We start from the raw sequence: 14,503 nt of genomic DNA on the forward strand, positions 1-14,503 counted from the left end.
TTCAGTTTTTCTGCTTATTATTTGGAGTAAAAAATATTACCATTTTCAAATCATAGCAAGCTTACTTAGCAATGCATTCCATTTATATTGACATTATTTTCATACTTAAAGTAATCCTTGTACTCATGTTGTATGAGTTATGAATTCCTAATTTTTAAGTAAATGGTGTAGGTTATATTAGCTATAATATCAGTGAAATAATTAAGTCGTAGTAATGTAGTCCTGGTGTGGCGCTGTGGGTTAATGCGCCAAGCCGCAAAGTCAGTTTGAACTGTAAGGTCAGCGGTTGAAACCCTACACAGGGTCGCTATGGGTCGGAAACGACTCGACGGCACTTAACAACAATAACGACAATGTAGTCAACATAGCTAAGACCAGAACTTATTTGTCTGAATCTTAGTACAATTTTCAGCCTAAAATTGCAAATTATGTTCTTCTAAGTATGCCATTTCTCAAACCACAGGCAAAAAAGACACTACTGTTTCCTTAAGAATGGACAACCTAATGTTTGGAATATTTTAGATGACGTTGAATACCACTTTAGAAATTAATTGTAAACACTAATATTTCCCTCTTAACTTCCGTACTCGGGGTAGTGGTTGTCACGTGGAGTCGGTACCTGTACAGGGTTTCCGAGGCTGTAAATTGTTATGTAAACAGAAAGCCTCATCTTTCTCCCATGTAACAGTTAGTAGTTTCAAACTGCTGACCTTGAGGTTAGCAGCCCTACTCATAACCACTATGCTATCAGAGCTCCTTAACTTTCATACTAGAAAGGGGTTATGTCGTAAATGTGAAAAATACGTGCTTACCAAATTTATGGTGCAAACTTCCATTCAGAAAGGTATGTATGAGAAAAAACTTTCTAGAATAACAAATTAGTATATGCATTATATTTTTTTTCTCATTTTGCCACAGAAAATGTTAATGGTTATATATTATAGCTCGTGATACAAAACTTTGTTTATTTTCCAGTACTTTAAACATTCTTTATTAATTTATTTTCCCTTTTCTTATTAAAATGTTAACGAAGTATTCACTTTACCTGCCAAGTGTGAATCCATCACCCTGCATTTAAGAGAAGACTAGTCATACTAATTCTAGGAAAATAAGTCATAAGAGAAATTGCAAGAAACAAAAACACTTGAAAACCTACTAAATTAAAGTGCAGGTATAACCTGTTTGATTGTGCTTGGCTTTATTGTCCTTCACAGAAATTGTATTTTTTTACAAATTGAAGATTTGCGGCAACGCTGCACCAAGCATGTCTATATTGGCACCATTTTTCACGATGTGTCTGTGTGTCACATTTTCATAATCCTCACAGTATTTTAAATGTTTGCATAATGTTACTACACAATAACTTATGAAAACATAACTTTGAAATGCATTGGAAAACAAATTTTTTTCTGAATAACTTTATTGTGATAATTTGCTTTGTTGTGGTGGTCTGGAACTGAATCCAAAATATGTTCTAGGTATGCCTATAATTCTTTTTTTTTGTAAAGTCATTCTTTAATTATAAATTAGACCCAGGATTTTTCAAACTCAAAACCAGTCTAATTATTTCTATATTACTTAAATCAAATGTTCAGGAGTGAATATTTCATTTATTTCAATGAAAAGTGACTATATTGATTTCCACGAAGAATACAAAATTTTAAATTCAATTACTCAAATGCATTTGTGTTTTGTACCAATGGATAATTAATTACCTAATTAATCATTGATCTTGATTTAGTACACAAATAAATTTTTAAACAGGTTATTATAAAGTAATATGTTTACACTTGATAAGTACTTTAAGCTCTGCTTCTTGATACTCTCACTATAAAAATTATTTGTACCATTAACACTTCCAAAGTGTTTACATGATTAAAAATAATTAAACAAATGAATTCTGGAGGGGATGAATACTAGAAGAGTAGTGAATTTTGTACATAAACACATACCAGTTGTCTGTTGTTAAGTGCCATTGAGTCGGTTCCAATCCATAACGACCCTGTATAGGGTTTCTGAGAAGCGCCTGGTGAGCTTGAACCACCGAACTGGCAGTTCAAAACATCTTTGCAGTCTGGCACAGTAACCCACAGCGCCACACCAGGAGTCCTTAAAATGACTAGTAGTTATAAGACTGTTAAGATAAGAACTCTGCTATCCAATATGATTGGAGTCCTGGTGTGGTACTTCAGGATAAGCACTGGAATTATAACCAAATGTTAGTGGTTCAAAACCACCAGGCATTCTTGTTGTTGTTGTTAAGTACTGTGGAGTCGGTTTCAACTCATAGTGACCCTGTACAGGGTTTCGGAAGGTGTAAATCTTTATGGGAGCAGAAAACCTCATCATTCTCCCATGGAACAGCTGGTAGTTTCAAACTGCCGACCTTGAGGTAAGCAGCCCAATTCGTAACAACTACGCTACCAGAGCTCCTCTTAGGAGACCCTATACAGGGATGCTATGAGTCAGATTCAACTCAATGACATTTCACAACAAGCATCACCATCCAATCTTATTGGGTTTTAAAAACAAGATAGTTACACAGTGTTGGCAAATGAAAGCTATTATTAATATTTATAGAAGGTCAATGCTAAACACAAAGAACAGATTACTTTGTTGTTGTTGTTGTTGTTAGGGGCCATCAAGTAGATATGACTAACAGCAGAAAGTAATGGTTCTGCACCATCCTCACAATTGTTGCTATGCTTGAGCCCATTGCTGCTGCTTCTGTGCCAAATCATCTCGTCAGGGTCCTCCTCTGTTTTGCTGACTCTTGACTTTACCAACAATGATGTCCAAGGTCAGAGACTGGGCCCTCCTGATACCGTGTCCGAAGTATGTGAGACAAAGTCTTGACATCTTGGTTTCTAAGGAGAATGCTGGCTATACTTCATCCAAAAACAGATATATTTGTTCTTTTGATAGCCCATGGTACTTTCAATATTCTCCTCTGACATGTTACCTCAAATGCATCAATTTTTCTACGTTCTTCCTTATTCACTGCCCAACTTTCACATTATAGGAGGCTACTGAAAATAACATGGCTTGGGTCAGGTTCACCTTAGTCTTCAAACTGATATCTATGCTCTTTAACAATTTAAAGATGTCATGTGCAGCACATTTGCCTAATGCAATATGTCCTTTTATTTCTTGAATGCTGTTCCCATGAGTGTTGATAACGGATCCAAGCAAAATGAAGTCTTCCACAACTTCCATGCTCGCTCCATTTGTCATGATGTGATTTCTTAGTCCAGAGGATTGTTGTTTTCTTTAATTTGAGTTGGAATCTTTGCTGAAGGCTTTGTTTTTTGATCTTCATCAATAAATATGTTAAGCCCTCTTAGTTTTCAGCAAGCAAGGTTGTATCATCTACATAGATTGTTAATGAATCTTCCTCCACTCCTGATGTTACATTTTTCTGCAAATAATTTAGCTACTCTGTTTATTTGGTATGCGTACACAGTGAATGAGTAAGGTGAAAGAATATAATCCTGAAAGAAAGATTTCTTGATTTCACAACATTCTGGTTTTATAAGGTGTCAGCCTGTCTCTCTCTCCTTTTAGCAGGTGTGTCATCAGCTCAGATCAGGTCTGGTGTGGCTGTTTTGTGTCTCTTTCTGTCTCTCATCATAGCTTTTTGGCAGGGTCATCCCCCTGTACTTGCTGGTCCACTCACAACCAACAGTGTTTGGCAACCCTAGGCTAATGACAAGCTTAGACCACTATTATGACAGCTCTTGTGGCAAAGCTTTTACTGTTTGTTGTTGTTGTCAGGTGCCATCGAGTCAGTAACAACTCTTAGCAACTCTGTGTACAACAGAATGAAGTACTGCCTGGTCTTCGGCTAACTCCACAATCATTGCTATGCCTGAGCCCATTGGTGCTGTCAGCTCTGCTAATCCATCTCACTTGAGGTCTTCCTTTCTTTCTCCGATGCTCCACTTTACCAAACATGATATCCTTCTCACAGTAACTTATTCCTCCAGATAATATGTTCAAAGTGTGAGAGACAAAGCCATCCTGGCTTCCACAGAGCACTGTAATTATTTCAACACAGATCTGTTTGCTCTTTTGGCAGTCTATGGTACTTTCAATATTCTCCTCCAACACCTTAATTCAAATGCACTAATTCTTCCATGGTCTTCCTTATTCACTGTCTGATTTTCACATGCATATGAGATTATTGAAAATACCATGGCTTGGGCCACGTGCACCTTAGTCTTCAAACTGATGTCTTTGCTCTTTGACACTTCAAAGAGGTCTTGTGAAACAGATTTACCCAATGCAATACGTCATTTGATTTCTCCAGTGCTACTTTCATGAGTGTTGATGGTTGATCCAAGCAAAATGAAGTCTTTGAAAACTTCAATCTTTTCTCTGTTTATATGGATGTTGTTTATTGTCCCAATGGTGAGGATTTTTGTTTTCTTTGCATTGAGATATAACCCATACCAAAGGCTGTGGTCATTGAAAACTTTTACTGGTAACTTCTCAATGGTGTATGCCCAAGACTCTGCTACACTGGAGAACACCTTCCGAGAGGTATGAAGTTCTACTCTGTGCATTGACTCCACCAACCACTGTTATCTTATCCTTTGGCCAACACTGCCCACTGCCAACTTCTGAAATTCTTCTAGTTCCTAATGCTTGCACTGTTAATACCATTTACCTGTCACTATTCTACGCTGTTCTTGCCACCATGCCTCTCAGCCTACAGTTTCATCCTTTTAGTGAATATTACCACCTCATTGCTACACTTTACCTCTAGTTTTCCTAGAAGTTCTTGGCAGAATTTCCCATATTCCAAGGACTCAATTCTCTCCTGGCTCTCAAAACCTTTATGACATTGGCTGCACAGATGGGAAGAATCTTTGTTAATTCTGGGCATGGCATTCAAAAACCAAACCATTTTTAGGTTGATTATTAACCAGTCAGTTCTACTGGATGGGCTTGCAAATGCTTTATGTAGATAGTAAACAGACCAAATCTCCTGCTTATGTGGATATAAACTAATCCAATTCCTTGTATGATTGTGTGATGTTCAACCAATCATGTTTAGAGACTTACAAACCCAGGGTCAGAAAGCAACAGAAGAAACTATTTCTTGACACAACAAAGAAAAATAGAGCATCATGAAACAGAGCATACATCTCTTTTTATTTAACCTCACCTCATTTTATTTTTATCAATTAATAAGTTTCAGTGTCATGAGTTTATGATCTCCTTTTAATATAAATTACTACATTTATATTGATTCATCAGTGTTCCTATCTTTTCATCTTCCTTAAAAAGAGGTTTATGGCTTTGATTTCTCAGTTTAGTAATCTCCACATAGTATATATTTAGAAGGAGCTGAGTTGACCATAGAAGATCATTTAGTCTTTAGTGTGTCTCAATAGTACAAGAGAGGCATGCAAGAATCAGAGACATATTTATTCAGACAGTGCAGAAGGGATGAAGTATTCTTTATAAAATAAATTTTGTAGAAAGATTTGTAAACAATATAATGAAAAAGGGAAGTTAGCTATAGCATTTAAAAAAAAATTGTGTCTGTGTTTTTCACGTTTTTTTCATCTTGTGAATTGAGTGAAGGTTTACGGACAAGATCAACAGTTTTCCATTCAACAAATCATATGCTTTGTTTCACCTCAAAGATCGCAATCCCCTCCATCAACAGTAGTTTCCATTTTTCCTCCCTGTGGTTACTCATGTACAAATATCCTCTTTCAAACTCATATTTGTGGGATAAATAAATATATATTCCACTCTTCCTCCAAAACCCATTCAACTTGTGTCTCTGTCCATGTACCTACACACAGAACACTGCTACTCCAAGTTTGTGCATATATTATGACTAACTGTATCCTCTTTAGCACTTGCATACTTCCCTGTATCTTCACCTATCATCCTTCGTCTGTTAACCTCCCTCTTCTTGTATATTTCCCTTCCCGATCTTGACTACTGTCCTCCAGAAAAGGGGATTTCAAGGAATATTTCTGAAGACTATTATTTTCTTCTATTTTAGCTAAGCTTATAATTAAAGAACAACTTATTTTGAAATAAGTTTTGTTTTATGACTGTGCTATTTTTATTTAAATTTTAGACTAGAACATGGAGAACTTTCTTTAAAAATATTACTTTTGTTGGCTTGATTATATAATGGCTTAAGTAACTCATCATAATAATTTAGAACCATCATTTAACATTGGATAATAGTTTTTGTTTAAACATTTGTAAAAAATATATGCCACTTTTAGCTGTTTTATTTTTCCCTGGTAATTTTATATAGCAATACTTCTTGTTCTATCTCAAAACTATCTTTATATTGTGAAATGAATACTAACTCTTAGATATCTAGATACAAGCCACTTTAAGATGTGACTTCACTGCATTAAGAGGCAAAAGGTATTTCTTCATACCGCAAATCTTGTCTTGATCATGAAACTTGCTTTGGCAATTGGCCTTTTGCAAATTCAAGAAGTCTGAAAAAGTTCCATCCTTTGCATCTATGAACCTTTCCAGTAAGTAAATAAGCATATGAGCCTACTGAAGTAAAAAATAATTATTCAGGGAGATCAGCCAGGCCAAGTGAGGCTAGACACCTCTGTCAAACTGTTTCAAATTAGAAGTCAGGAACAGACAGATAATTGTTGTCTAGAACCAACATGCTATGATGGTAGTATGCTGGAGTGCTGGTGTGGTGCTGTGGGATAAAGGATTGGACCACAATGTCAGTTTGAACCACAAGGTTGGCAGTTCAAACTCACCAGTCACTCCTTGAAACCCTATATAGGGTCTTTATGAGTCAGAACCGACTCAACGGCTTTTAACAACAACAACATTATACAGCAAAAGCTCACATATAATGTATTTGAATTCTTATTACATGTAAGTTTATACAAGTTTTCAAAGGAATATTAATATAAGAAAGTAAGATTAAGAAAAAAATTAGGTACACTGTTCAGTTTCCTTCCTTAGCTCAGAAATGCATTTCTTAAACTGGTTAACAGATGCACTTTTATATCCACTAAATAACAAAATTACTTAAACAAAAATAGAACAAATACCTGATGGTCTTTCCTGGGTCTGCCTCTATAATCCAAGTGCAGTGAAGGTTGTTGTCATAGGGAGCAGGGTAGCCAGGAGACAATATGCGCCCAGATGTGGCAACATGAATCTGACCACCACATTCCGCTGTAAAAGATTTAGAAACACTCCATATGTTATATGACTAGTAACTTTTAAAAACTAAAGCAACTGTTCCTATATTCTATGCCTAAGAAAATAATAAAAAAAAATATATCACATTAGTACTTCTTATAATTTCCCTTAACTTCAAAGTACATTTTGTGTTACAAGGTCAGAGAAGTTCTGAACACAATGTGAGAATAAAAGAAAAATATATACAATGTCCCTTTTAATGAAATAGAATTCAAATGTTTTTAATTGTATAATCAAATATATGCATACTTTTTCTATTCATTCACTATTATGCCAAATAATTCTATATGTGTTCTTTTTTTATTATAGTAATAAGTATATACAACAAAATGTTTGTCATTTTAACCATTTTCATATGTACAATCCAGTCACCACAACTGCACTCCTATGTAGTTGTGCAATTAAGGTTGAGAAGTCAAAACACAGAAACACTCATGTTATAATTATAATAGCTGTGTATATAGTCTCAGTAAAATAGTTCTAGAAAATCTATCTTCAAATCTTCAAAATACAAACTGGAAAGTGTCTACTTAAAAATATTCTTCCTTTTCCAAAGGTTTATGTCAAAGCAAAAGGTAGCTATTGCTCTTGGACTCAGCTTTTGTATAGTAATCTAAACTGGTTCTCGAACTCACCTATGCACGATGGCAATGATTGGTCCCATACCCTTCGGTCTCCACTCAAGCAGGTCAGAGTGCTACTGCCATGCATGGCATACCCTGGATTACAACTGTACAGAACCACTGTGTCGGTGAAGTGCCCTTCATCTCGAATCTTGTAGCCATAGTTAGGGATTCCTGGGTCTTCACATTTTACCAGATCAAAACCTATGAGAAAGAAAGGGCAAGAAAGAATGGAACTAAAAGAAGAATGTACGTTAGCATCAAAATAAAGATGAGATAAACTAAGCAGTCAAATGGTCTCTTAAAAATATATAAAAATTTAAAAAAGATTATGGATTTACAAAAAACATGAGAAATAGGATTAGACCTTTATTGGCTTTATGTGCTGATCTTTTGCTGTTTCTTCAAGTTTGATAACTTTATTCAATACTCTCTATTCCCAGTTGGTTAGTCCGCCCAATTGTTAACTGAAAGCTTGAAGGTTTGAGTTCTCCCGGAAGCAATTTAGAATAAACACCTGACAATCCACTTCCCAAAACAAAAATCATCCTCTGAAAGCTCTGTGGAATGCATACAGGGCTTCCATTGATTCCAGATTGATTTGTGACAACCAGTTTTTAATGGTTGTTTCTACATTAAGAACCTTTGTTCAAAGAATTACAAACAATTGTCTATTAAAATTATAATCCATACTCCGACCAGCATACTGAACCTTATAGCAAGTTTCAAAGTCTTATCTAATTAATCTGCCAGTGTTGCTGCCTTCAGATCACCTCTCTCATACCCTGGTCTATTCAATAGGGTAGAATATTCCTGTTGGTATCACCAGAACTCTTCTCAGAAACTTTACTGCCAGTGCTCACTGGAATATATCATCAAGAGTCACCAGCTTTTGTGCCAACTTCCCCCAAACTCTAAGATCTTCAGCTTCGTGGGAAATTCACAAGTTGTTTCTGCCCACAAAAGACCAGGGAATCATGACTTAGTACCTGCCAATTACTTCATGGCACATAGTTATGAGGCTCTTGAGCAACTCCATGCACACTACAAATTCCATAAATGAATCATTATAATGACTTCATCAAACTAAGCTCTTAAACTCAAAGAAATAGATGATGGAAATGAAGATTTAGCTTCTGCAATTCTGAGAGCTGTATATTGCTTTTATGTGAGGCAATATTTTAAGGTTACTGTGAAGACAGTCCTATATTAATATATTTCTCACTTCATATCATGGTGCATATTTTGACCATTTAAAAAAGTAGAACTGAAACCTTGAGATACAACATGGTCTATTTACTTCTGTTTCTACATAGCCTCCAATTCTTGCTTTTCTTTTAAAAAAAAAATAATAATAATGTACGCTTTTGAGATATCTTTCATTTAAAAAAAAAAAAAGTATCTTTAAACTAACAACATAATTTTATACTGGCGATCTCAAAACTCAGGATCAGATTCTGCATCTGTTTGTATACAGCTTCTCTTGCTACTGCTGTTGCATGTCACTAAGTTGGTTCTGACTCATAGTGAGCTTTATAAGGTTTCTGAGGCCGTAAATCTTTACGTTAGCCGTAGGGAGCATCCCTGTGCCTGCGCATACCCACAACACTACCAGGGCTCCTTATCTATATGTATAGGGAAGAGAAAAGACTACACATTTCCTAATTTGCATTCCTATTCTAAGAAAATTTTCTCCTATACAGATCTTCATTAGGCTTACCAAGTTTGCCTTTACAATAACTCTAATGCATTTAAGAAATAAAAATAATTTTAATTGGAAATGCAAAAAAAATAAGAATATAATAATGTGTCAGCTCTACTAAATGAGCTCTGGTAGAATAGTGGTTATGTCAGCAGTTCGAAACTATCAGCTGTTCCGCGGGAGAAAGATGAGGCGTTCTGCTCTCATAAAGATTTACAGCTTCGGAAACCCTGTGCAGGGTCTCTAGGCGTCGGAACCAACTCTACGGCACATCACCACCACCATCAACTCTACTGTTAAAATAAACAGCCACAAAGGAGAGGTAGGAATGAAATAAAATGTACGAGTCTTAATCACATACAGTTTTAATGACAGTGATAATGTTTCATTACCTTCAATCTATCTGTATAGTACTAAGACAACTGGTTGTTGTTATGTGCCGTGGAGTCGGTTCCGACTCATAGCGACCCTGTACAGGGTTTCCAAGGCTGTAAATCTTTACGGGAGCAGAAAGCCTCATCTTTCTCCCACGGAACAGCTGGTAACTGCTGACCTTGCGGCTCGCAGCCCAATTTGTAACCACTACGCTACCAGAGCTCCTTTAGAAGGTTAAACTTCACGCTACTGTATTATTTATGACAAAAAAAATGAATATAAGACCTTACAGATTACTTATCTCTCTCTTCTTTTTGTAAAAACACTGAAATGGTCTTGTTGTCTTACTTGATTTTGAGGTCTAGAAACAACAGGATCTGCACAATTATTTAGAAATCAATGCTGTATTGGGTAAGGATCCCTGGTAACATAGTGGGGTATGAGATGGATTGCTAACTTCAAAGTCAGCAATTCAAATGTACCAGGTGCTCCACAGGAGAAGAGACTTTCCACTTCTGTTAATGTTTACAGCCTCCGAAACTGTATACAGAGTCGTTATGGGTCGGAATTGACTCTACCACCACCACTACCACTCCACTGGGTGACAGGAATGGGGAATAAATGGAACCAATAAATAAATCTGGAATTAGAATGACTAGTCATAAAGTGATTTTCATAAGCCACTCTTTGATTAAGACTCCAATTATAATAATAAGTAATGTTTTTAGGGACCGATTAGTTATCAAGTGCCAATGAGAATAATTGTGAACATCAACTAGAAAAGCAATATTCATCTATATAAAGTTTAGAGAAAAGAAAAATAAATAAAACATTATACTTCTGTTAACTGTCCAGTTGAAATAAGGCCTTGTCATTGCTAGTTACTGTTCAGTTGGTTCTTACTCCTGGTGGCCTTATGTGCAACAGAAAGCAATGCTTCCCTATCCTGTGCCATCTTCAAGATGATTGGGTATGTTAAAAGTCTATGATAGGTTACAACTCAAATGATAATGGAACCACGAAGAAGATCGTATGAGAAAGAAAGTGACCTATGTGACAATTGGGGCCTAAGGGCTGTTAGAGGCTATTTGTTATATGAAATACTTAACGGGGCAGCCACAACGGGTTTTAACACTTAAATTTACCTTTGTGTGGCCCAGGCCTACTATTTTTCAAAAAAACCAAATACACTAGAAATGTGGACTTTTAAAGTTGTAAGACTGATTGCTGAATGAATACATCTTCTGAAATTGAACATGTATAAAATAATCAATTAGATTGCTACAACTTGATATAAACAACATTAAAAGAATTAGATAGCTTAGCTTTTTTTTTTTTTTTTTTTAATTACACAAATGCTTGGTGTCCTTTATATGTATCAAGTGATGACAAAGGATTTGTTTGGACTCTGAAAAGAGGAAATTTGGCATACTCATAATAATTTTAAATTAAGCTTAGAAACACAACTGCTGGGAATGATTAAAGTCTGGACATAAAGCAATCTGGGTAAACTATCCAAGACTTTTCATTTTGAAAATAAATTCTTTCCTGACAATAGGTGGCTTTACAGAAGAGTATGTCACAAAAGATTTTCTTTCAAGGAAATGCATGCCTATCTTGATAAAATAATGGTATTTATGTATGTTCATAAATTGCTGCTGTTAAATGTCATCAAGTTAGTTTTGACTCATAGTGAACCTGGACAGGGTTTCCAAAGAGTGGCTGATGATTAGCAATCCAGTGCTTTTCCTAAAATAATGATAAAGAATTTCCTGTGTGGATTATGAGCTGCTTTTTTAGTTTATAGTCATAAGCTTTGCAGATAATTTATTTATATCAATGTTTAAAATGTCATTCAAAATATCCCTTTATACTCAGAGAATATGACCTTTACAAGTAAATTCCTAAAGTTCTAAAATCCCTAAATATACTTATTTTTAAAGTATTTGAAGAAAGGATCTCCTCAGCCCCAAAACTTGCTCTAAATATATATTTTTTTAGAACAAGATTTGAAGAAATTTTTAAAAATAAGTAAGCAAGCATACAAAGATATAACAATAACATTTTTGTTGTTATTGTTAAGTGCCATTGAGTCAGTACAGACTCACTACGACCCTATGCACAACAAAATGAAACACAGCCTGGTCCTTGGCCAACCTCACAATTGTTGTCACGCTTAAGGCTATTGATGCTGCCACTTTGCCAGCTAAACTCCTGTGGTGTAGTGCTGTAGGTTCTTCACTGGACTGTGAACCATAAGGTTGACAGTTCAAATCTACTAGTTGCTTCTTGGAGACCTTATACAGGGTGGCTATGAGACAGAACCAACTCAGCAGCACTTAACAACAACAACAAACTTTATTTGGGTTTGGATTTTTAAGGGCAATATATATTATTGTTTCTCATATCAATCAGCCATAATTTGGTTTTGCTTTGTTTTGTTTTGCTTTGTTTCCCCTTACCTTATCTTGTCATGCAGACAGGTAAATCCAGTTACTTATGATTTTTCCATTACAAATTGCCTAGTGTTGCTTATGATGTTTTCTACTATTTTTTAATAGATCACTTAAGCTGTTCATACCAGTCCAAAGTTTATTAATTTATAAAATGTCTTACACTAAATGTCTGAAGCTTCTGAGCCAACTCAGTGTCGTTGTTGTTGTTGTTAAGTGCCGTGGAGTCGGTTCCGACCCATAGCGACCCTCACCAGGGTTTCCAAGGCTGTAAATCTTTACAGGAGCAGAAAGCCTCATCTTTCGCCCGTGGAGCAGCTGGTAGTTTCAAACTGCTGACCTTGCAGTTCGCAGCCCGATTCATAACCACTATGCTACCAATGTCATTATATGATATATATTCATCTTCTCTGCCAGAAATTAAAGTGTTTGGAGATTTCAAAATACCCATCATCCCTGATGGCTTCTCACACTTTAACAATTTCATGCATAGCTACACATATAGGAGATACTTAGAAGTCATATTGATAAATCTCTTGAACAGACTAGAAACACTAAGCTTCTACTTTGCTTTGCTTGACCTGTAAACAAGTTTAGTCTGGGCAATACAGTGATGTTCCCACAATTTATATAAGGCAATTTAAATATAATGAAAACATTATCTATACAGAATTACAACTGATGTTTGAATCAATTAGATAGTGTGATTTCTTTCCTTTTTTCCAGTAATTTCTACTTCAGCTATATAAGCAGCAAAGATGGTGTGAACAAAACATTCTAATCAAAACAAGTTCCAAATATCAGACTGGTGAAAAGTACTAACCTATATCCTTTGTAGTAGTTACCCAGTCTTAATATTGTTAAAGATGAAATACTGTATCTCTTCAGAGTCTAACAAAATATTAGTGTTATAAGATGTTTACTTTTAACTTTCAAGTATTTGGACTAGCTCTTACATTTCCAATGGTGCACTTTTATGTTAAAAAAAAAAATCTACTCCAGACTTAATCTGTTCAACCATCTAAGCTGAACAATGAGGACTGGAGTGATGTGAGTTTCCTCAAAGTATATCTAAGCAACTCTTGAGAATGTTCTTTCATGCTCAGATAAACTTTGAAAATACAATTGAAGAAGAATGCTTATCAGTTATGAATCTCTGATCTCTTCTGTCACAAAGAACTGAAAAATTCAAGCATTATCTCTTAACTTTACCCAAGACTTATTTCATTTTGTATAATGTAATTTTTGGTGACTATTTCTGCAGCAATCTAAGAAACATTGCCATGTGCAAAATAAAAACAGAAATGAGAGTATTTCACACATACATTCAGTAAAAAAAAAAACTATATTGAAAACGGAAATATTCTATTTTAAATTAACATTTTATTTGTAGTTATCCTAAAAGAAAAGGAGTTCAAGTGCTTAAATGCACTTTTGAGATTCATTTGAGAAGTAAAATTCATTAATAGTATATTACTTTAAATTCTTAGTTGATCTGTTTTTTTCAAATAACTCAATATTTAAGAATAAAACTCTAGGTGTAATATATGTGCTTGATTTTTAATTTATGCATTAATTTGAAGTCATAACTGACTTCATTCTAGTTGGATCAACAATCAAAGTCTATGGGAACAGCAATTAAAGAATCAAAATATGACATTGTACAAATCTGCTACAAAAGTACTCTTTCTGATAGTATAATGGTTATGAATTGGGCTGCTAACCTCAAGGTCGGCAGTTCGAAACTACCAGCTGTTCCACAGGAGAAAGATGAGGCTTTCTCCTCCCATAAAGGTTTACAGCCTCAGAACCAACTCCATGGTATTTAACAACAACAAAGTTATAAAAACCAAAAATGTCTAATATGTGCCTGAATTAAGCCATGATCTTTTCAATAGTCTCATATACATGTGTGAAAGTTGGACAATGAAAAAAGAAAACAGAAGAAATGATGCATTCAATTTCTGTTATTGGCGAAGGATATTGAAAGTACTATGGACTGGCAAAAGAACAAACAAATCAAACTGAAAAGAACTATAACCAAAATGCTCCTTAGGATCAAGGATGATGAGACTTCAACTTACTTACTTTAGACACATCTGTAGGAAATACAAATTTTTAGAAAATGA

The 14,503-nt window shown here is 35.1% G+C and overlaps 1 protein-coding gene across 1 annotated transcript in view; it reads right to left on the bottom strand.

The window, feature by feature from the left end:
- Positions 1-14,503, bottom strand: part of CSMD1 (CUB and Sushi multiple domains 1) — a 2,529,117-nt gene that overhangs the window by 583,510 nt on the left and 1,931,104 nt on the right. The window contains exons 22-23 of the mRNA XM_006866725.1: positions 7,857-8,048; positions 7,068-7,194 (exon numbers count right to left, since the gene is read on the bottom strand). Of these exons, the coding sequence (XP_006866787.1) occupies positions 7,068-7,194; positions 7,857-8,048 (319 nt within the window). The remainder of the gene's footprint in view (positions 1-7,067; positions 7,195-7,856; positions 8,049-14,503) is intronic.

Source organism: Chrysochloris asiatica, unplaced genomic scaffold (genome assembly GCF_000296735.1).
Source record: "Chrysochloris asiatica unplaced genomic scaffold, ChrAsi1.0 scaffold00095, whole genome shotgun sequence".
NCBI classification, from domain to species: domain Eukaryota; kingdom Metazoa; phylum Chordata; class Mammalia; order Afrosoricida; family Chrysochloridae; genus Chrysochloris; species Chrysochloris asiatica.